At 42.7% G+C, this 24,143-nt stretch overlaps 1 protein-coding gene across 2 annotated transcripts in view; it reads right to left on the reverse strand.

Moving 5' to 3' along the window:
- Positions 1–3,085: 3,085 nt before the first annotated feature.
- Positions 3,086–24,143, reverse strand: part of TFPI (tissue factor pathway inhibitor) — a 121,353-nt gene continuing 100,295 nt past the window's right edge. For both annotated transcript variants that reach the window (XM_029605973.1, XM_029605974.1), the window contains 2 exons: positions 20,772–20,951; positions 3,086–3,996 (listed from right to left, as the gene is read on the reverse strand). In XM_029605973.1, coding sequence (XP_029461833.1) covers positions 3,890–3,996; positions 20,772–20,951 — 287 coding nt within the window. In that variant the 3' untranslated portion in view covers positions 3,086–3,889. The remainder of the gene's footprint in view (positions 3,997–20,771; positions 20,952–24,143) is intronic.

Here is a 24,143-nt window from a genome sequence, read left to right on the forward strand (position 1 = left end):
TATTAGTTTAAGATTAAATGTGTACAATACCAAAAACAAATTTAAAAAATGGGAGAAAAAAATTACATAATTCAATTTTACTAAAAAGGAAAAAAAGACATTGGGGAGATATACTAAAATGCGATAATTCTGGAAGGTTACCATGAGAGACTTACTAAAATTATCAAGCCTAAAATAATTTCCAATATCACAATATGTACTAAGTTAATGAAATACAAAAATATTTGGTGTTACCAATCAAACCATACTACATCTAGTAGCACTATTAAACTAAGTAGTACTAAAAGCAGTAGTATTAATCAGTAAAAAGGAATACTATAAAGTATTTTAAGCTTGCAAGACCCACAAAATATCACAGAACAGCACACCTTCATAAAAGTATAAATGCTAGAGCAATTTAGCATGAACTAAACCAGGGATGGCCATCTATGGTCCTCAAGAGCCACAGACAGACCTGGTTTTCAAGGTATCTGTAGTGAATATACATGAGATATCTGCATAAAATGGCGACAATGCATGCAAATTTATCGCATGTATATGAATTGTGGACATCCTAAAAACCAGGCCTATTTATGGATCTTGAGAAAAGAAGTTGGCCACTCCTGCACTAAACAAACAAAAGAATATCCATACTGTTCACCCATTTCACTTATATTAGTGGTGACCAACTCCGGTCCATAAGAGGAACAAATGGATCTGGTCTTCAAGATATTCACAATGTTGGTGCATGAGATATTTTCATACAACAGAGGTAATGCATGCAAATCTTTTTCATGCATATGCATTGTGTATATCCTGAAATCAGGGCTGCTTGAGGCTCTTGAGGACAGGATTTGGCCACTTCTGACCTATATCCTTCCACGCTGTCAGTTTCTTCAAAAGGCAGAGGTTCTCAACCCAGTCCTGAGGACACATCTTGGGTAGGGTTGCCAACTGGCTCCAGATTTTCAGGAGAAGTTAATCCAGTTCTGGTTTTACCGCACTGCATACATGTATTTATTGCCTTCCTTTTTTCTTAGGGAATGTAATAGGGATTTTCAGTTACAAGTCCCTGCATGCAATTGGGTAAAGTCAAAACTAGTTCAACCTGTCCTGAAAGTCTGGAACCAGTTAGAACCCAACTTTGGTCCCTGGAGACAGCCAGCTGTTAAAATATTTTAAAAAATGTTAGAAATTCCCGCCAGGCTCTGCCCCATCCCTCTTCTTCAAAATAAAAATCCAGCCCTCAGAAGCTAGAACTCCCATCCCCCATCCTATCACATAACAGGGGCAAAGACCAAGGGGTGCCATTTTGAAACATGGCTACCACTGGGCCTGGAGCCTAGGGGCACTCTGCCCCCCACTGGACTACCAGGATCTATTTTATAAGTAGTGGCGGGGGTCTGGATGGTGGGGTTCCTGACCTCCGTGGGCTGGATTTTTTAGTTTTTGAAGGGGAGAGTTTGGCATTGGTTCCTGACAATGATTTTCAAAATTATTATTTTTTTATATTAACAGCAGTCCACCTTCAGGGGCAGCAGGGTTAGGAAGGGAGCAGTGTGTCTATTGATTCACATACAAATCAATCTGATGCATATTCATTAGGAATACCCTGAAACATGTCCAATTTGTGGTCCTCATGGAATGGAAGTGAATACCACTGCCTTAGTGAATCAGGCCTTTTATGTGTATGCTTTGACGAAACAAATCAGATATTTCCAGCAGAAAGCTCTTCTTATTATGTGAATTGGATGAAAATTCCTCCAACACAATGGGGCAGATTTTCAAAGGGGTACTCGCATAAGATACACTTGTACCCCCCGAAAACCTGCCCCAAGTTCCCCCTGCGCGCGACGAGCCTATGTTGAATAGGCTCGGCGGTGCATGCAAGCCTCGGGATGCGCGTAAGTCCCGGGGCTTTCTTGGGGGGGCATGTCGCGGCAGCGCGTCATCCGGGGCGGGGCCACGGGCGTGGTTCCGGCCCGGGGGCATGGCCGAGGCCTCCGAAACTGCTTCTGGGCCGGGGAATCGCGCGGCCAGCACGCACGAGTTATGCCTCCCTCAGGCAGGCGTAACTTTTCAAACAAAGGTAGGGGGGGTTTAGATAGGGCTGGGGGATGGGTTAGGTAGGGGAAGGGAGGGGAAGGTGCGGGGAGGGGGGGGGTGGAAGGAAAGTTCTTCCAAGGCCGCTCCGATTTCGGAGTGACCTCGGAGGGAATGGAGGCAGGCTGCAAGGCTCGGCGCGCGCAGGCTGCCGATTTTGCACAGCCTTGCATGCACCGACCCTGGATTTTAAAGGATACACGCGGCTACGCGTGTATCTATTAAAATCCGGCGTACTCTTGTTTGCCCCGGTCGCGTGAACAAAAGTACGCACGGGCGCAGTTTTTAAAAATCTGCCTCAATATATTTCTGTTTCCTATACATTTAGAGAGTGGTGCCAGATTATTTCCTTTAATTCAAGAATTTAGACAGCTTTAATTTGTCTTGCTGTCAATTAAAAATGACATTTCATCTGTAAACAGAGGCTGGAATGGTATTTCAATCTTCCTTTTTAGGGTTGTTGATCAAAGCATTTTGATCATTTTAATTTTCTGTTGCCTTGAGTAAATGAATAGTTTTCTAATTGAACAGTGATCATGCCAGGATTCTCCAAATGTATTTCCTGTTTGTATAAGCATTTTGAAAGCAAGCTTCTCACTTTCCTTTCATCACAGTGTAGGAGGATCAGTTTAGATTAACCCTGAGTGTTTATGCTATGTTGATGAAGAAAACATAATTCAAAAGAATTAAACTCTTTTTGGTTTGGGTTAAATTTCATCCAGTGCCTCAACATTCATCTTCAGAGTAATCCTGGCTAAATATGAACTAAATACAGTAAGCATGTTTTCTTTTAGTTAGAGGACCACATTTTTAACTACAAAACATCACCATATATTTTGAACTACCCACAAGTCATTGTGATGCAGGCAACTCTAAATAGGACCAACTTATTTCACCAGTAAAAAACTAAATATTTTCATCAGATGGAAATGCTCTCATGCCAAACACAATATCCCATCTTTTGTGCTGGTGAGTAGGTTCTTCCATCAGCAGTAGATAAACATAGTGATTAATTTTTATTTCAAATTGATCTGATATTAAAAGCCAGCCACAGATTTCTACTAGTAAACTGTAATCATACTCTTTTTACCATAAAAATGTAAGTGACAGTAGAAAAACAGTATATAATATAATCAGTTACATATGCAAATTGAAGCAGCAGTGTATCCTAGTCATTCAACTGTGGTCCAATTCGTGTGAAACCTACTTGATCTTCTGCTTCTCTAGTTAAGTAATCTGGTCAATTCTTTTACGTACATGGATCCCAAAATTAATAGAAAATTAATTTTATGAACAAGATTTGAGAGTTCCTTTTTAAATAATGTCTGCTATGGTGAACTTGTTAGATTTTTCCAAAGCATACCCATTATAGAATGCAAGTTCCCATGGACGAAGCCTCAAGGGTAGGGGAACGATTTATGGGTATTGCAGACGCACTGAGCAGATACAGAGAGAGGTCACAGCAGGACTGACAGGGTCAAGAAAAATGATCTAAAAATGTAAATGAAAAGAAAATTTAAAGGACCAAAAATAGTGCATTGTTTCTGGGTATAAGGGAAGACCTTTACAGAACTGTTTTAGATGCGTCTCTTCTAGGCTCTGCTGCTCTATACTTTGTATTTTAATTGAATTGTAGTTTCTGAATTGTATGCTATAATTATGTTTGGAAACCACTCCGTCTTGTTTGAGAAGAGCGGAATATACATATGAAATGTAATGCAATGACCTGGAAAGCAATGTCCTCTCTCACATAATGTAGGAAACATTACAGAGCACTGCACATGCCACTGAAAAAGTGATAAAGTAGTTACACCAATTCAAAAATGATTGCATCGTGTTTTGGTTTTGCGGCCATTTTCTCTCTTTTTCTCTTGGTTTTGATCAAATCACTCCATTTTTGATTTTCAGCCAAACCTAAAGGAAAAATAAAGCAAGCACATGTTACAAAGTCTGCATTTCCAGATGCAGAATTATATACATGGGATCTCTATCTGCAAACGTAGAGAGCAGTAGGAGGTAGTTATCTTGGTTTCAGATTGGTGTCTCATGAGGAATATGTAAGCTATATCTAATTGTAAAAGCAGCATGCATGGCGGCAGCACAGTAAATTTCATTAGGCAATATCCTCTGTCCCACTCGGACAGACCAATTCTACCTATTGGCAGTCTCAGCAGGACAAAAATCTTCCTATGCAAGGTTCAGAGCACGTGTGACTTTTATGATCAGGCACTGAGAAAGATGGGAAAGCTGCAGAAGGCTTCATTTCTGCCGGCCAAGCTGACCCAGCCCTGGTGTACTGTTTACCCTTTTTACATGCAGAGGATTTGTGGCTCTGATTTCCATAACAAAAAAGGTCTACAAGACCCATACTTGCAATAGGATGAGTTCAGCCTGACCAGTAAAAAGGGAGCCCGCCGGTAACACAGCAAGGAGTAGGAGGATACTAAGACTTGCAACAAAGCTTTCAAACCTGTTCTGGTCCTTCCCCGAAGGATTTTTTTTTTTTTACCATAGCAGTGACACTGTTATGGATCTACAAGACTGATGTAATAGAATCAATCTGTGGATGCTCTTCCATGCCTTCAAGTTGAACTGTTAAATTGGAGGGGAGGAGGGGTTCAGATGTTTCTAACTACATAACCTTCGTATAATGCAACAGCATCACTAACATATCCTAAACACTGGAAAACACCTAATATACCTAAAAACATTGCAGATTATTTATTTTTCAGTATTGTGTTTCATGCAAATTATGATCCAATTGACAAGTGTCAGTTTCTCCTTTTTGGGACAGAGTTTGATGATGCAGTGTTAATTCAATAACCCCCAATAGTATACACATCATGGTGCTGTAGACTGAAAGTCAGCTGATATAACAATATTGCTGTATCTGATAATGTCCACTGTCATGGCACTATCACTGTTAGAAAACAGAATGAGGAAATAAAGACTGAACATTGAGTTTCAGTATTTTCTAGACAGTTTTTTAAAATCACAGTGCATTAACAAAGTTCAGCTACAGCCCTCCCCACAAACCTAAGTACAAAAACTGGCAGAATCCTCCTAGGATGTGCGCTGATAATAGACAGAGGTCCAGCAATCTATGCAAACAGAGAAGGGTTACAGGGCCCAAACTGCATAAGAAGAGCAGAAAGCTATGGGAAGTAGAGGGTGAACCCCTGTGGGAAAGCACCAGTTGGAATAATGGCAAGACAAACCCCAGAACAGAGCAAATGAGTCAAAAGATTTTCCCAGGCTGCTGAGGGAAATCAGGAGCCGGTGGGTCTCTGAGGGTAGAGTCCCTGAGAGAAGGATAGACAGTGACTCTGACCTCATTGAGGATATCAGTAAGAAGATCAGTTGGATGGAGACACAGTCAGGGGGAAGAAGTTTAACTCCAGGGAAATGAGATGGAACTGTAGCAGCTTGGAGACAGAAAGTGGAGCCTGAACTGGAGAACATGGAACAGGGACAGGTCTATGATTAGGCAAGGTGAGGCAGCAAAAAGTGCCCCCACCTGACCCCCCCCCTAAAAATAAAGCTCCTTTCCTTGCTATGAGACAAATATATAATGGAGTTCCCACACCTTGCGGGCTGGAAGAAGAGCCTTGTGGTGGTGCAGATAGATGCCGGGCCTGCAGGGTTTCCAGTCTCCTCCCCCTTCCGCGCCCCCCCCCCACTCATAGGCCAGAAGAGAAGCCTCACAGCAGCACATAGGAATGATGTTCCCATGGGATTCCCATCCCCCTGCGGATCAGAAGAGGATCCTCACAGTGCTGCCAATCTCATTGTATCAGTGAGTGTGTGTGTGTGTGTGTGTGGGGGGGGGGGGGTCGGCATACCCTACCAGCAAGAAGAAAAGGGAGACCTGGTGAGGAGGAAGGAAGGGGGCTGAGTGAGAAAGGGGGCAAGGTCCGTGAGATGGAAGAGTCTGAGGGAGAAAGTAGGTAAAAGAAGAGAATGGGGTTATGAGTGAGAAGGAGGGCTGAGTGGGTTAGAGGGAAGAGGAGGGAGGAGGGAGGAGGGAGTGAAAAGGGTAGTGAGAAGAAGAGGGATAAATGAGCAGGGAGAGTAAGGAAAGAGTGAGAGGGAGGGGAAGAAAGGAGGGGTGAAAGAAGTGAGTGAGAAGGGAGGGACAGGTGTGAGTGAGAGAGAGGATGGAAGAGAAGGTGAGAAGAAGGGTGAAAGAGAGGAAAGGAAAGAACAAGGGAGTGAGGAGGTTGGGTGCATGGAGGGAGGGGAGTGAGTTAAAAGGGAGGGGAGGGAGTGAGAAGAGAGGGTGAAAGAGCAAGGAGAGGAGGGAAGAGGAGGTGAGAAAAGTGGAGTTACTGAGAAGGGGAGGGAAGAAGAATGATTGAGAAGGGAGGAGCAGGAAGGGTGAGTGAGAGGAGCGAAGAGGAAAGGAATGGGAAGGGAGCTGGGTGAAAAAGAAGGGAAGGGAGTGAGTGGGAGGGAGGGAATGAAAGAGAGGGGAGTGTGAGTGAGGAGACTACGTCAGTGAGAAGGAAAGAGAAAAAAGGGTGAGAGAATTTGAGAAGGATCAAGAATGTATGGGGGTGTGAAAGTTTGGAGAAAGTTCAGGGCTGTCTATGGCGGCACAGCAGTGGTAGGACTGCTAGGATTGCATGGGCCCAGAAGAGGAAGCTGTGTTTCATAGCTCTCCCAAGGTAGGCGGGAGGCGGCACCATCCTCCATGGCAAGAAGAAAGAAGCAGCCTCAGCATCAGCTCACTCCCCAGGAAGAAATGGGAGTCCCGTTGACTGTGTAGGTTGAAGGTGGAGGCTGCTGCCACTACTTGTGCACTCTAGAGGGGGAGAAGAGTGAGTGAGTCTGTGAGCAAACATCCAAGAAAGTGTGGGCGAGCCTGTCTGTGTGTGTGTGGGAATGAATGTATGTGTGTTAGAGAGTATCGAATACATTTTAAAAGCCCTGCGCACATGAATTACGGGGGTTACGTGCATGGCTGTGTGCTGCGCGCACCGCAAGCATTTTTGGAAGGGCCCAGCCACGCACATAACACCTGTTACACACCGAAGTGCCGGGCCTTTCAAAAGGGGTGGACCGGGAGGGCTGTCTGGGTGGGCAGGGGCATGGCGGGGGCGGGCTGGGACAGTGCCATTAGACGCTGTCCCGGGGTTTACGTCTGCTCCCGAGTAGCAGTAAGTATAAAAATAAAAAAGTTGGGGCTAGGTAAGATTAGGTTAGGGGTCGGGGAGGAGAGGGGAAGAGGGAGGAAGGATAAGGTTAGAGTTAGAGGAGCTCCCTTCCAGTCTGCTCTTTAATTAGAGCGGACTGGGAGGAAGCTGGGAAAAAGGGTGATCGTGACGCCATGCGTAATTTGAACCCCGCCCCCCCGCGCGTGGGTCATGGGCCGTTCACACATGGGCGCACGCATGTGTGTGCGTACACCGGGAACCACACACACATGGATGCGCACACGCAGGTCTTAAAATCGACTCCCATGTGTATATAAGAGGGGACAAAGTGAGTGTGCAGTCCATTCCCCGCTAAGCCACAACAACTTCAAGGTGATTGGAAATCAATATTTCCCAGATATAGAGAGTAGGGAATTTTTTATTCTTATTGTTTTTAATTGTTGGGTGGTGTTTGCTGTTTTGAAATATTTTTATGAGTTTAATTACTGAATGATCATCAGCTATTTTAAAATATTTATTCTTTTTATTAGTATGGTTTTACTATTATAATTTATGTGTTACATTTCTTGATTTTATTATTGTTTGATGAGGAATGGTGATGTTTCTGTTTTGCTATTATTGCACTGCATACAGAATCTGGCTTCTTGTGGTTTCCAGTTCAGATTTTGTCTGCACATTTCTAATTATACTTTATGACAACTTTATTCTGTATTTGGTAAGGATCTGTCTGTATTCTGCATGTGTCACCGAGGTGAGATACCCATACTATCCTGGACATCCTTCAACATAATGCCAGGACCGGCACAAACGGGTATGCACACCGTGCATTTGCATGGGGTGGTACACCCAGGAGTGCGGCGGTGGCAGTGGAAGCAAGCAGATTCATGGCAGCCTCATCCTCATCCTCCCGAATCCCGCTTGGCTGAAGCGCAGAGTCACAGTGGAAAAATGCCTTGGAGAACATGCCCCTTCCCCTCCTTCTGTCTACCACTGAAGCCAGCTTTTTATTTTTAAGATTAGATATCCCTATGCCTCCCTGAAGCCATGGCTGCTGCATCCAGCAGAGGCACGTGGAGCAGCGTCGCTGAACACCTCTGAGCAGCTTGTTTTCATCTAGCCAGTTCCTGCTCTGTGCCGCTGGTGCTGAGAACAGAAGGAGCTGTATCAGCAGGGAAGGCAGAATTTCTTTCAGGCCTATTTAAGCCTGGGGGGGGGGGGTATCTTGCAGAGGAACCGGTTGGAAGAGGGGAAAAAAAGCAGCTGCAGAAATTTTGAAAGAGGCAGGGAGCCCTGTAAAAAGAAGAACAAAAGCAGTGGTGTGTCTGTGTTTGACTGAATGGGAGCCTGCCTGGATTGTGTGCTTGTGTGAATGGGAACCTGCCTGGATTGTGTGCTTGTGTGAATGGGAACCTGCCTAGGTTATGTGTGTATTTGTGAATGGAAGCTTGCCTGGGTTATACGTGTGTATGTTGTGTGAATGTGAGCTTGCCTAGGTTATGTGTGTATATTTATATGAATGGGAGCCTGCCTGAGTGTGTGTGTGTTTGCGTGTGAAGAAATGTTTCTGCCATCCTCACTAAGTCACAACTAGCTCAAGATGTCAGGATATCAAATCAAAAGGCAGCAAAAACGATAGCACCGGCCCTACATATTGCCTACTTCTCAGGCCTGTTAACTCAGCTAACCCCCTCCCCCCAACCTAAGATATACTTCAACACAACCCATACTGAACCCATTTCTAGACTTCTCATGTTCATGTGCTTGCAGGAGGAGCACAGGCTCTTACTGCCTGCTGGCTTGCTACCTACGTCTACAATGGCATCTCCCAGCACTGCTCATGCTTTGATCCACTGTGGACCAAATTTTTGAAGTGGTGCTGAAAGGAACTAATACAGCATAGGATGGCAAGCCAGCAGAAGGTAAGAACTAGTCTTCCTGCCAGTGGAGGTGTGATGGGGACGTTATATTGTATTACTGATACTGTATAAGCTGTATTGAATTGAATGCTTTTAGTCCTTCTGTTCTGTATTTTTTGTTTATTTTTATTATGTTTTTATTATTGTACTTATCTCTGTGCATATACCTCACTCTGAGCAAATAAATATGGGTTGGGTTGGATTGAGTTGTGTTAAAGATGCCTACTGTGGGTTGGTAACTGGTTAAGAGAGAGGAAACACAAATGGACTAAAATGGTCAGTCTTCCCAGTGAAGAGAGATTAATAGTGGAGTTCGCCACAAATCTGTACTGGGCCCAGTGTTATTTAACAATTACATATATGATCTGGAAAAAAAGAGGTATAAGTGAGGCGATGAAATCTGCAGGTGAATCAAAAATATTGAAAGTTGCTAAAACACGAGTGGACTGTGAGGAATTGCAGAAGGATCTTGCCAGATTGGAGAACTTGGTATCTAAATAGCAGATGAAATTTAATATAGACAAATGAAAAAATAATCTTAATTATAGGTACACAATTTGATATTAGGGGTCACTACAGAGGAAAAGCATCTTGGAGTCATTGTGGTACATACATTGAAATCCTTGGCTCAGTGTGAAGCGGCAGTTAAAACAAACAAACAAACAAAAAAAACCCAAATAGAATGTTAAGAATTATTTGGAAAGGAATGGAGAATATCACAGTGCCTCTGTATCGAACCATGGTGTGATTGCACTATGAGTATTATCTGCAGTTCTGGTTGCCTCATTTCAAAAAAGCGATAGCGGAACTAGAAAAGCTACAGAGGACAACAAAAATGGTAAAAGGGACAGAAGAACAGCTCCATTAGGAAAAAAGGTTAAATAGGTCAGGGCTCTTCATTTTGGAGAAGAGACAACTGAGAGGGGATATGCTAGAGGTTTACAAAATTATAAATGGGTCGGAACAGGTAAAAAGGAAATGGTTATTTTCCCTTTCATATAGTACGAAGACTAAGTGGATATTCCAATAGCAGATTTAAAACAAATCATACTGTTTCACTCAAAAACAGGTCTTGTTTTGGGGTATTTTAAGGGTTTGGTTTATTTGCCAAACTAAAATAAACATTTAAATTAAAAAAAAACTAACACATTAGGGATGTTACAGACCCAGTCATTTCATTTTTGTTAGTTGTTTTGTTTAATATATTTTTTGGTTCAGTTTTTTTCCCAAAGTGAGAAAAACATTAATACCAAAACAAAAAAGCATATCGGAACATGCCTGCCTAAAACCTTCTAACCCTTCCTGTCTCTCAACAATCTTGGGGCCTGAGCTGAGCCCAGCCAGGGCTTGCCTTGGCCCTTATGACCCTGCCCCCTGCTGAAGACTGGCCAATGCTGGGACCCTCCCTGGCCTCCACTTACCCCTTCCATTGAGGAGGAATCACCAAGAAAGGGGCAGTAGCATTGTCCTTAGCACCTACCCTCCATGAGTCCTTTAAAAAATGGCACCGGCTGCCTGGAAGATGACACCAAATTGACGTCACTTTGGCACCTCTCCCAGGTGCAGCTAGTGCTATTATGTTGTACAGCTGCACAACAAATGGTACCAGCTGTACCTGAGAAAAATACTGAAGTAACATCACCTTGGCTCTGCCTTTGTTACGATTTGTGGCTTATGGGAAGGCCCCATGAGCCATTGGACTCACTTTGATGCCGCCAGACTCCAGTGTGGCATGAATGCCGCAGAGTGTGGTCCAACATGCCGTCATGCCGCTGATATCTGGGCCTTCTCTAGTGGGCACATACATGCACAACTCCCTGCTTTGAAGGGCTCCCCACAAGAAAGTCCCCATGGCGCCCTCTGATGATGCCAGCAAACCCATCCTACTTAAGGGCTCCTCAGACCGCTTACTGGCATCTGAGCAATAGGTCTCCTACTATAGCAGTGTGTTGCTAGCGTTCCTGTATTCTTGATTCTTGTCTCAACCAATCTTGCCTTCCAGCCTTGCTTCATCCAGCTTTGCCTTCTTGCCTTGCTCTATTCTGCCTTCCTTTTCCTTCTTCCAGCCCTCCTTGTCCTGTTTCCTCTCATCCAGTGTCTTCAGTGTGTTCCCCTTCTTCCTTGGCCTGACTCTCTAGATCATGACCTTCTGCCTGGACCTGACCATGTTTTGCCTATCGCCTGGACCTGACCATGTCTGTTCACAGCCTGCCCCGACCTAGGTCAGTCTCTGACTCCATCTGTCCGCTGTCTGCCCTAACCAGAGTGTGCTATTGGACTCTTGTTTTTGCCTCCACCATTAGGGACCTACCTAAGACCAGCTGGCTGCCAGAATCCAAGGGTTCAACCTGCAGGGAAGGCAACTGGTACAGGTGAAGCTCCAGTCTGTCCCACTACAGGGCACGTTCACTAGATGCCGGCTTGGGCTTCATAGGTTTGACTAGCCGGTATCTAATGAACATAGATATATCTACCCTTCAGGTGGGCACTGTCTTCCCACAACATAAAAATAATGGCACCCTTATGATATGCTCCTACTTTTCAAATAATTTCTCTCTGGTAGAAAATAACTACACTATAGGAGACCACTAGCTGTTAGCAGTCAAGTTGGTTTTGGAAGAATGGCAACACCTGCTAGAAGGAGCAAAGCATCTAGTAACCATCTGTATGGATCATAAAAACCTTGAATATTTGGTGCAGTCTCAGAGATTAAACCCCAGGCAAGCTACTAATCACCAATTTTTAATCTATTTGTCTTCAAATTGTGCTATCGGCCCACTGGGAAAAAACACTGAGCCAATGCCCTCTCCCATTCTTTTAATACTGAAGGAACCTTGGAAACCCCACAGGATATCATTGATCCAGCTAAGACTGGGTTTGCCTATGACAGAAAGTTCTTCAATGGGCTCATGACTCCCTCCTGTCTGGTTGTCCAGGCATCACTCAGACATTGGAATTAATTGTGCGACACCAGTAGTGGCCACAAATGAAGACCGATGTTAAGCGTTGCACAGAGTCCTGCCCTATGTGTGCCATGAATAAAAGTGTGAGAGCACAGCCTTGGGGGTTAATGCAGCTGCTGCCTGCTCCCAAGGAACCCAGGAACCATGTGACCATCATTGGCCTTCCCCTCTCTGGCGGCAACACCACATGGGTAGTTGAGGATAGATTCTCGAAGATGGCACTCAAATACTTTACAAGCAAGTAATTTACATGGTTTGGGAAAAAGTTTTCCTATATTTCATTTTGCAACATATAAGCTGATCTTTTGTTTTCTTAAATAAATGTAATACAAAACTAGAAATGGGTCAGCTGACTTTGACCAGTTCAGAATCTTGGTTTAGACTGAGTTAGCTTGGCTAGTATTCAAATGTAAGAGGTTCATATTCCAAACCATTTAGCCAGATAACTCAGAAGTTATCCGGCTAACTTGGGGCATTCCGGAGGCATTTCAGGGAGGAGTTACATTAGCTGGATACATTATCTGGTTAATCCAAATATTTAGAGTTAGCTGGATAACTTATCCAGCTATGTCTGGTTGTGCTGCAGAGCGATCCTAGAGTTAGCTGGAGAAAGTTATCTGGCTATCTTTAAGATAGCTGTCTATATTTAATTTTACTCTAAATCTTCCCAAATATATGCACCTTGTAACGTGTCTACTGTATATTTAGCCAGGTCCTTTTGAGTACTACATTATTTATTGTATCTTCTTGTTCTTTAATCCCCAGTTACTTGATCCAAGTTTATCCTCCTGTTCGATGTAATTGCACTCTGTCTTGCCTGTTTAATGTTATAATGTAAACCGAATTGATATGTAACTTTTGCTACATGAATTTCGGTATATAAAAATGTTTTTGAGTTTAAACCATTTTTATTAGAGATTTTGGTGTAACAAGGAAAAACGAAGAACAATAAAGAAATACAAAGGGGAAACAGGTAAACCTGGCATAAATTCCAGAGAATAATACTAGAACATAGTCCTTTGCCCTGTAATGTATAAAACAAAAAGCAAGTAGAACATCCATAGGAAAAAGAAAAAAAAACAAACCACATTAGGCAGACAGTCCACATCATAAAAGACGATAAAGAATGGTGGTAGCCAACATAAACATTGTATCCCAAAGGAAAACATTCTCAGGCAGAAAAAGAGGAGTACTGTCCCTGGAGAGAAGGCAGAGAAGAAGGAAACCTGTAACCAAAGAAGAGAAAGCAAGAAACAAAAGGGAAAAAAAAAAGAGAGGAAATATAGAAGAAGAGAAAAAGAAAGAAAAAAGGAAGGGAGAAACATGGCCCACTAGAGAATGGAGGAAGCAGATAGAAAAAAAACATGTGTCGAATATGAGGGAGAGGATACAGCAATAAAGCCCATATTACATTAGCTGCGAAGTTACATAATCGTCAAGCGGCTTCCACACCTGACACCAAGAAGACATTCTATGAAATTTCAAAGCCATAGCTTTTTCGTACTTACTATACATACACACTGAATTCCACCAATAATGCTCGGAAAGCATATCACTCCTCTTCCAGTTCGCTATAACATTTTGTAGCGCTATGGAAAGCAAGAAATCTAGCAGTTTACATCTAGGGAGAGGTAAGGTAAGAGACGGGTCCGCCCCTTTTAGGATAATAATGGAATAGGTATGGGGCTGGGAGATATCCAGAATAAGAGAAATAACCTTCCAAACCTTATCCCAAAATTTAAAAACGAAAGGGCAAAAATATAAGGCATGCGATAGGGTACCATTAGGCATTTGGCATGACCAGCAATTTGCAGTTGGTAAAAGGCCAGCCCTATATAGCTTCCAGGGGGTCCAGGCAACCCGGTGAAGAACAAAATAGGACGTTTGAGTGATACTGGAAGATAGCGATATACGAACCGAAGTTCGCCATACATACGTCCAATTAACCTGGCCAGAATGTAGCTTAAGTTCCTGTGTCCATAACGATTGAAGTCCAAGAACCTTGGCTGCATATTTGGACAGTTTGAGCATCTTATAAATTTTTGATGCTAAATGACCAAGACAACCATATTGCTGATAAAAGGAAAAAACATGCGGAGGGAGAGGAGTATAGATAGAATCAAGTGAAATAGTAGATAAAGTACTCCGCAGTTGCAACCAGGCATAAAACTGAGTTTGAGGAAGCCCACAATGAACCTGAAGGTGCTCGAAGGGTACTAAGGAACAGTCACGAAACAATGAGGACACAAACCAAATCCCGTGACGTTTCCAGACAGGCCAATTGATAGGTTTCCCACCAATTGTAAGGTTAGGGTTATTCCATATAGGGGCGAACCTAGACGCACGCCAGGGGGGCGTCACCCCCGTTCGGAGGGTATCAAATTCGTGAAAAGCTCTATATAGAGTAGATAGAATGGGGTGAGCAGCATCCCGGGGCCGAAGTGGTATCCCCGGAAAAAATTCCAACGGTACAGGCGATAATAACCACTGTTCAATTGGGAACCATCTAGGCTGTTCAGAGAGGTGATTCTCATATGTAAAATAATGATATCCCTGTTGTAGTATAAAAGCCAGGTGGTACATATAAAAGTCCGGGAAATTGACCCCTCCATGTTGAGGGGGCGCTTTTCAATTTAGGTAAGGCAATGCGTGGAGCTTTGTTACGCCATAGAAAACGAGCTAACAATCGATCCACACATTGATAAAAATCCTTAGAAAATAGAACTGGAATCATAGCCAGTATATATGTGATCCTAGGGGCCAAAACCATTTTGATAGTGTCCAGTCTACCCCACCAAGAGAGATAGAGGGGGGACCATTTGTAAGTAGTATCCCTGATCATTTGTAGAATCTGGGATTCACAATAGCCCGTGGTAGTAACAATATCCCCATAGAAACGAATGCCTAAATATTTAAGGCCATTGGAAACTTTTTTGATGGGGTAACCAGACAAATCCACTACAGAACCCATTAAATTTAACGGTAATAACTCAGTCTTATGCCAGTTGATCTTGTAGCCAGAAAGTAGGGAATAGGAGTGAATAAGCCGAAAAAGAGAGGGGAGTGAGGTATCAGGATTAGTAAGAAAAAGTAGGACATCATCTGCATAAGCAGAAAGTTTAAAGATGTCATTACCTATGGCGATGCCCGTTATATCAGGAGATTGGCGTATCGCCAATAGCAACGGCTCTAAAGCAAGGTTAAAAAGCAGAGGAGAGATGGGGCAACCCTGACGAGTTCCCCTATGAAGCTGAAAGGGAGAAGGCCGTTGATTGTTAATGTAGAGAAAAGCAGACGGAGAGGTATAGATATATTGAACCCAAGATAAAAAGGAAGGGCCAATACCAAACCATTTGAGAGTATCAAAAAGATAAGACCACTCGACCCGATCAAAGGCCTTTTCAGCGTCGAGAGAGACAGCCACCGTAGGAGTAGATTGAGAAGAAGAATGGTGGAGAGCATGCAAGAAAACCCGAGTATTATTAGCAATGAGTCTTCCCTTGATAAATCCCGTTTGGTCAGGATCTATGAGCGAACATAAAACCTGAGATAAACGGGTAGCTAGGAGTTTCGTAAAGATTTTGTAGTCAGTATTGAGAAGTGAGATTGGACGATAGTTAGAGATAAGATTAGGATCTCTCCCTGACTTGGGCAATACTACTATACACGCTTCAGTAAAACTTGATGACCCTGTAATGTGGGTAAGAAAAGACGTATAATAATCATGTAAATGGGGAACCAAGTCATTCTTAAATGCGCGGTAGAAGTCAGAGTTGTATCCGTCCGGTCCGGGCGCTTTCCCACTGGCCAAAGAGGAAATCGCCGAGGCAATCTCCAGTTGTGTGATAGGTGCATCTAAAGCTGCAACTTGGTTCTCCGTAAGAGAGGGGTGAGATAGTGTATCAAAAAATTGTGAAATGCAGGTCCACGGCAGGCTGTCATCAAGTTCAGATTGGTAGAGGGATTCGTAGAAAGAACGAAAAGCAGCCAGAATATCAGAATCAGACGTCAGCAACTTATTGGAAATTGACTGAATCGAGGAAATCCGTTTTCTGTCCTGACGCTTTTTGAGATATGCAGCCAACAGATGTCCACATTTATTGTTCTCGGCATAATATAAGGCCTTTGTGTGGTTGAGGCCCAGGTGAACTTGAGCGCTTAAAAGCTGATTGTACTGGTATCTGGCCTTTAACAATAAAGTAAGAGAAGCTCTAGTAGGATGAGCGATATGCTTCTGCTCTAACTCCTCTACTTCCTGGTGCGAAGCCATAAGAGCAGCTTTCTGACTTTTCTTGAGTTTGATAGAGTGACTGATAATGTCCCCACGGAGCGTGACTTTGAAGGCATTCCAAAGAGTAGATGGTGAAATTTCTGGGGAACTATTAAACTTGAAAAATTCCATGATTTTAGGGCGAAGATCGTCACAGAAGGAAGGCTCGGAGAGTAGAGCTGAATTAAAACGCCAATTGTTGTCCAACCAAATTGGGGAAAGCAAGCGAAAAGACATTTCCACAGCAGCATGATCGGAAACCAATATAGGAAATATAGACGTTGATTTGATCGACGGGATCAGAGACTTTGAGATAAGGAAATAGTCTATGCGAGAATAGGATGAATGTGGAGATGAATAGAACGTGTAATCCTTAGTAGTAGGGTGGAGCAGGCGCCAGGGGTCCACCAAACCGTGGGAGTCGAGAAGATGACGCAAAGTCTTGCATGATTTGGAAATGGAAGTCCGTAAAGAAGTAGTTTTATCTAGAAAAGGATCCAAAGGCTGATTAAAATCACCCCCAACAATAACCGGTGAGCTCTCCAAAGACAAAAGAGTAGCAAAAACTGATTGAAAAAACAAAGGATCATCAGCGTTAGGAGCGTATAGATTTAACAGTGTATATACCTGACCAGCAATGCGAATTTGGGCCAATATCCATCTGCCATCAATATCTGCAGTCTGGGTATCAACCTCTGCCTCCAAGCGTTTATGAAGCAGTATTGAGACTCCTCTCTTCTTAGCTATAGCTGGACAGTAAAGAACAGTGCCGACCCACTGCTGCCGCAGTTTGAGGGATTCTGAAGGAGAGAGGTGTGTTTCCTGAAGAAAAGCAATGTCTGTATGCACAGATTGCAGATATGTCAGAATCTTTTTCCTCTTGATGGGGTGTGTGAAGCCGTTGACGTTCAAAGAAATGGTGGTAACATGTGTGATTGCAGATGCCATTTGCAAAATATCTGGTAGTAAAATGGGCTATGTAACAGACAAATAACATGGAAACAAGTATCAGTCCCTCCAACCATCAGAGAAAAAAATTCCGGGATACAGATGGCGCCATGTAGTATGAAAAAAAAATGTAGAGAAAAAAACATAAAAAGTCTAGAGCAATACAGGAAAAATAGTAACATCAAAAAAACCCTAAGGCTAAACGCAGAAAAAAATGAGCCTCTTGTCACCCTAGAGGCCATCCTAATTTAGGACCTGCTAAATCGCATAATGAAAAAAAAAAAACGAGGCAGGTATCGGACTTGGGACCGTAACGTGAATAGAACGGATAACTTGATATACCACTCATACATAAGGTATTATGTATACGTATTATCATAGAAAGAGAGCAAGCACGTAAAAAATTACTTGGTCAAGGCTCCAGGAGAGCTACATACTGGCAAGTCAAGTAACCATTTCAGCTTCCGTTCGGGATCGCAGAAAATCTTCCAAAGCCTTGACTTGGTGAAAAATTTGCGTGTGATTTTGATGGGTAACACGCATCTGCGCCGGATATAAAAGACCATACTGTGCCCCAATCGATCGCAGTTGCGGTCGCAGTGCCAGAAATTGTTTTCTTTTAAGCGCAGTAGCTTTCGCAAAATCCGGCGTTAGAACTATGTTATTACCTTGATATTGTATAGGGGCTCTGGTTTTAGCCGCCGTTAGGACAGCCAGGGCCTGCTGGTATCGGAGCACCTTGAGAATTAGAGGACGCGGCCGTTGGCTATCCCTCAGCGGGCGTGCAGGAATCCTATGAGCCCTTTCCACTTCAAAAGGTTGGTCAAATTGAAGTTTAAGGAGCGATGGAAGGAATTGTGAGATAAAAGCGATCACATCAGAGCCCTCAGCTCCTTCCGGTAAGCCCAGTACGCGAACATTATTGCGGCGGTTACAATTCGACATGTCCTCCATGTCTCGCTGTAGCTGTTCTATGTCCGACGCCATGCGAGGAATGGCCGCCGTTGTTAGCAGTAGCGATGAGGCCTGTGCTTCCACATCATCCAAACGTACCTGGAAGGTGGTAAGTTGTTGGGTAACAGTTTGAAGTTCACCCTGTATAGCCATAGTTGCGTCAATATTGAGCTGTAACATTTCTTTAAGCTTTTTCAATTCCAAAAGCACTAAATCGGCGGACGCCATTGATTTCTGCGCAGCGACCTTATCAGGTGAGGGGGGATCTTGTTTCTGCCGTTTAGAACCCGTCCCCGCCGCAAAGGCAGCTTCAATCTTGCCTGATTTAGCGGATGACATCGTCAGAAATCAGAAAAAAGTGCAAACTCTCACGAGTGGTATCAATACAGTTGAAAGGTCCTAAAATAGAATGCGATGAAAGCAGAGCACAAAGATTAGGCAGCCATCTTGGTCACGCTCAAGAGCGCCCCCGGTATATAAAAATGTTAAATAAATAAATAAATAAATATTCAATAGTGTAGCTGAACTACTGAATATATCTCCAAAGTTAGCCAGGTAAGTGTATCTGGCTAACTTTGCTATTGGGACTATGACTAACTATGGACCTCTAAATATTTTCAGATGGTCCCAATTTGCCAAATTCATTTCAAATATTTTAAGAAAGTCATCTTGAATTTACACTGGCCTAGATTCTCTATGCAAGTTTCCTCAGATCTGGCAAAGACACTTACACATGCTAGGCAGAAGAACAGCATGTGATTTAATAGCTTTCCCAACTCTTTTACAGCTTTCTGCAGCACTCTTACAGCAGCTGGATATCATTCCAGTATCCAACTCTTGAATATCTTTTGTCCAATTGAACGAGTTATATAAAAATTGCAAATTTAAGCTAGGACATGGCATCACTAGAACTTTAATGAACTGAGTTACAGTTGTCACAAGTATCACAGAAACATAAAAGACGACAGCTGATAGAAACCACTTGGCCCATCCAGCCTGGCCAGCTTTTTCTATCCACATTGCAAAAGGTATATTGTAACTGTCAGGTTCCAACTGTAGATGCTTGAGCACTTGTAGGATGTGATTTAAGACACTGAAACACAAATCCATCTGGGGTTGGGAGGAGATTAATGAAACTCAAAATGACTTATCCATCTCTGCCTAAATGTTCTTTTATTAACATAATTACGTTTGAACATTATTTTGGCTTTGTCCTTTTGTTGAGGCAGTTTTGGCAGGTGTAGCCAACTCTGGTCCTCAAGAACAAAAAACAGGCCTGGGTTTCAGGATATCCACAATGAATATACATGAGATAGATGTGCATACAATAGAGGCAGTACATGCAAATCTATATCATGAATATTTATTATGGATATCTTGAAAATCAGGCCCATTTGTTGCTCTTGAGGACCGAAGTTGGCCACCCCTGACTTAGGGTATTTTCATTGCTCTTACAGTAGAAACATTTTGTTCTTTTAAATGTTTATAATTTGCTAAGTGTGAGTGTAAACCTCCCCCACCCTCCTTAAGCAGGGTGACCTTCCCAGCCCCGGTGAACTCTAGATTCTCTTGGTCCCATAGATTGCGGGCAAGTTTTCTTGGAAGGCCAACTGGGCAGTGTTTACCTCACAGTAAAAAAACCCCACACAGTTCACACAGTAGCTGGTGCTACAAACCAAAGGAAAACCGGACTTGAAAAAATAATCTGTTCAGCAAAAAAAATTCAAAATCCACAGCAGAAACAGGGAGATACAGAAGGAAAAAGCAGATCAGATACAAAATTTCACAGTTCAAAACTCAGTCTCCAAACTTCAGATCTTGTAAACTGTAAGCTACTATGCGAGTGGACCATCTGCTCCTCTGTCCCAGGCTTTCTGTGGGCCCAGCAATGAGTTACAATCTTTTTGAAGACCCCAAGTTACTCACAACAGTTGCAGAAATGGCCCAAGACAACTTCTTCCCCTTCCTTTTGGCAGATGAAGTTTCTCGGTTCCTGCTCTGCTGCCCTTCTTACCCCATCATAGCTCATGCTAACTTGCCTCACTTCTTAAAGATGTTTCCAAATTCCTCTGAGTGCCAGTGAGAACACCCACATCAAAATACCTCTACACAATCTCTCAGCTTTTTCAAGATTCCTTAATCTCTCCAATCTCCCTCATCTCCCTCTCTTGTGCCTCATGGAAGGCATGTTTTATACTCCCAAATGACCCCACCCCCTATTGGGAAAGAACCACTCTGCCTTTCAAGCAGCTTTCACATACACCCACTGAGCTTCCATTGAACCTTCTTAGCTAGGTGTTTCCCCATTGTAAAAGATAGGACATTTCAAATACCTCTGACCCTTTACTGAACCCTCCAATTGGGAGATTTTACATTTTAATACATAAACCACACTCCAGTACACACTAGAGGCCAAACAGAGGCCACAGGAATAATTAAGATCAATGGGATAAAGATATTTTTAAATAATGTGTTTCCATACCTTTCTTACAGACCATTATACATGACCTTTTAGTGTAAAATTTGTTTTTATTCCCACCACATCCACTATAGTTGAAAGCAAGACATTTTCCAGTAGAATGCTGAAAATAAAATCTTCTCTCAGTGCTGCTGCAGTTGCCTCTGTCTGCAGGTATCTGACAATATGAAGGGCCACGGAAGTCTAAAAATAGTAAACATGAAAATATTATTATATAATATTGTAAACATAGAACATGATGGCAGATAAAGACCATATGGTCCCATCCAGTCTGCCCAGCCACATCTCCAGCTCATCTTTATAATCCCTTTCTCTCCTACAGAGATCCTCTGCTTTTGCCCCATGTTTTCTTAAATTTTGATACTAACCTCACCTTCACAGGGAGGCTGTTCAATGCATCCACTCCCTTTAGTGCAAAGAAATATTTCCTTAGATTACTCCTGAGTCTAACTCCTTTCAACTTCATTCCATGACCCCTCATTTCAGATCCTTCTTTCCTTGGAAAGAGACCTGCTTCCAGGGATTGGTTCCTTTGAGGTAAAGTCTCTACCATATCTCTACTTTCCCTCCTTTCCTCCAGGGTAAACATGTTTAGATCTCTAAGTCTGTCCCCCAAATATTTTATGATAATGACGGCTGACCATTGTATTTGCTTCCTTCTGGACCAACTATTTGGTTCATATCCTCTGAAGGCAGAGTGGTCTCGAGAATTGTACACAGTACTCCATATGAGATCTCACCACAAACTTCGAGAGTTTCCTGCTGCCTACTACTCTCTTTATGTACCCAAAAATCCTTCTGGCTTTTGCAGTCACCTTGTCTACCTGTTTGGCCACTTTAAGACCATCAGATAAGAAACACCCCAGAACCCATTCTTGTTTTCTGCATGGAAGAACATATTTAGTCTTGATAAAACCATACTTAAAACTTTTAGAACCTAAAGGAACATGTTTTCTCAATCAGTATACATTAAAACTCAAAATGCAGTGCACATTATTACACATACACACCCACAGGATTCACATGGAGTTTTTATCAGCATTCTTTTCACATCATTGTTGACCAAATACCGTGAATGTAGCTCTTCTATTTTGCTATATAAAATTAGTTCTTAATGATTTTCTTTGAGTATTCTGGGCACCAGATGGAAAAATAATTTAAATGAATAGAAATAGAAAGTCTGGCAGCTGATAGACTGAGGTCATGACACTGCATCTGGATGAAAAATGAGTAGACTAGATGAGTGCTAATTTCTGCCTTTCCCTTCACTTCTTCTCAAACAGGGACCCTCTATGCTTATCCCAGGTTTTCTTGAATTCTGTTCCTGTTTTGTCTCCATGACTTCCACTGCTGTTCCATGCATCCACCACTCTTTCTGTGAAGAGATTTTCTAATATCATTCCTGAGTTTACTCTCTTTAAGCTTTATATTGTGACCCTTAGAATAGAAATTCCTTTCTACTGAAAAATGTGTATTTTTGTGCATTATTTATACTCTTTGATGTATTTGAGTCATACCCACCCTCTCCCCTTTTCCATTAAGGTGTACACAGTTATGCTCTTAGATCCCATTTCACAAACTTTCACAATGGTCTACACAATCTTGATTAGAGATGTGAATCGTGTGCCCGATCGTCTTAACGATCGGGTTCGGCTTGAGGGAGAAAAAAATCTGATCGCTGGAAATGTGAATCGGAATCGGTTCCGATTCACATCATTAACTTTTTTTTAGTGAGGCCTGACCCTTTAAAATTGACCCCTTACCTCCCCCCCCCACCCCCCCCCGAACCCCCCCAAAACTTTTTACGAGGTGGTCCAGTGGGGGCGCGGAGACCGATTTCCCGCTCTCGGGCCATCGGCGCCATTTTGACTGCCACTCAAAAATGGCGCAGATGGCCCGATTAAAAAAAAAAAACCCACCCGAACCTTTAAAGATGACCCCTTAGCTTCTCCCACCCTCCCGATCCCCCCATAACATTTTTAAATTACCTGGTGGTCTAGTGGTGATCCCAGGAGTGATCTCCCGTTCTCGGGCCGTCGGCTGCCAATCATAAAGATGGCGCCGACGGCCCTTTGCCCTTACCATGTGACAGGGACTATCGGTGCCATTGGTCAGCCCCTATCACATGGTAGGAGCAATGAATGGCCCATGCCATTTTTTAAGATGATGCCTGCTGTCCATTGCTCCTACCATGTGACAGGGGCCTGTTATCATGTAATTTCACTACTTTTGTTTTATGTGAACTGGCGTGATGTACCTCTATAAACTTTTTTATACTGGTGTTCTTAAACAAATAAGTAAATAAATAAATCTATTTATTTATTAATCTATCTATCCACTATTTCTACAAAAATAATATGTAATAGGCGTAAAGAATGTATTTGTTTGGTTATTATTTTTTTTTGTAGAAATAGTGGATATATTGTGGATGTTCGGATGTTATAGGAGTATGGTTGAATAAGCATTTTATCGGAAGTAGATGATTTTTCGTCGGTCCCACAGGTTGGCAAGGTTGGCAACACGTGAAGACGTCACAGTGTAGCGTCTCACGTAGGGGACTCTGACACATGCGGCTCACCATAGCAGGGTGGTGGCCGCTTAAAACATGCTTTAAAAGCAGAATGTAATACAGCTCTGCTTATAGCGAATGTTTGTGCAGTTGGAGGTTTCGATCAAGCTGAGTTGGAGACATTAAGAAGCGGGTACTACCTATGAAAAAATAATTCTTGAATGCTGCTTTTCAGGCATGATAGTGATTTGATAGAGAATGATCAGTGTCTGTGTTTAGCGTGAAGATAAAGTGTGGGATAATGGAGAGTCTTGTTCAGTGTATATGGTTTGTGTATTTATCGTTGTAGGTGCTTGAAAAATTATAGCGAAGACACAACCTCTAGTGTCCAGATCCTTGTCGGCTTTGGGAGAATTATGCATTTGGTAGTAAGATATAGTGTGGGATAATGGAGATATAGTGTGGGATAATGAAGAGTCCTGTTTGTATGGCCTGTGTGTTTATTTTTTTAGGCTCTTGAAAAATTACAGTGAAGATACAGCCTCTAGTGTCCAGATACCTGTCGGTTTCGGGAGAATCATATATTTGTTGGTACATCTGATATAAAAGGACAGCCTGGGAATTAATTGAATTATAGACATTTTTTGGTAAAGCTTTGTTTATATCATTTTTCAAGGTAAATGTGTCTTTGATGCTATGGTTTATGAAGTGATTCAGTTTGAGTTTGTTTTCTCAGTGGTTATCATCCCCCTGAGGAAGCATACAACTGTGAAACAAGGGCCACTTGTTGGGGTCAAACCACAGTGATAATATGCAGCCATCATCAAGAAGAAGGGTTACCTAGAGATGAAGAGACCAATACAGGG

The sequence above is a fragment of the Rhinatrema bivittatum genome, chromosome 6 (assembly GCF_901001135.1).
Source record: "Rhinatrema bivittatum chromosome 6, aRhiBiv1.1, whole genome shotgun sequence".
In the NCBI taxonomy this organism is placed as follows: Eukaryota; Metazoa; Chordata; class Amphibia; order Gymnophiona; family Rhinatrematidae; genus Rhinatrema; species Rhinatrema bivittatum.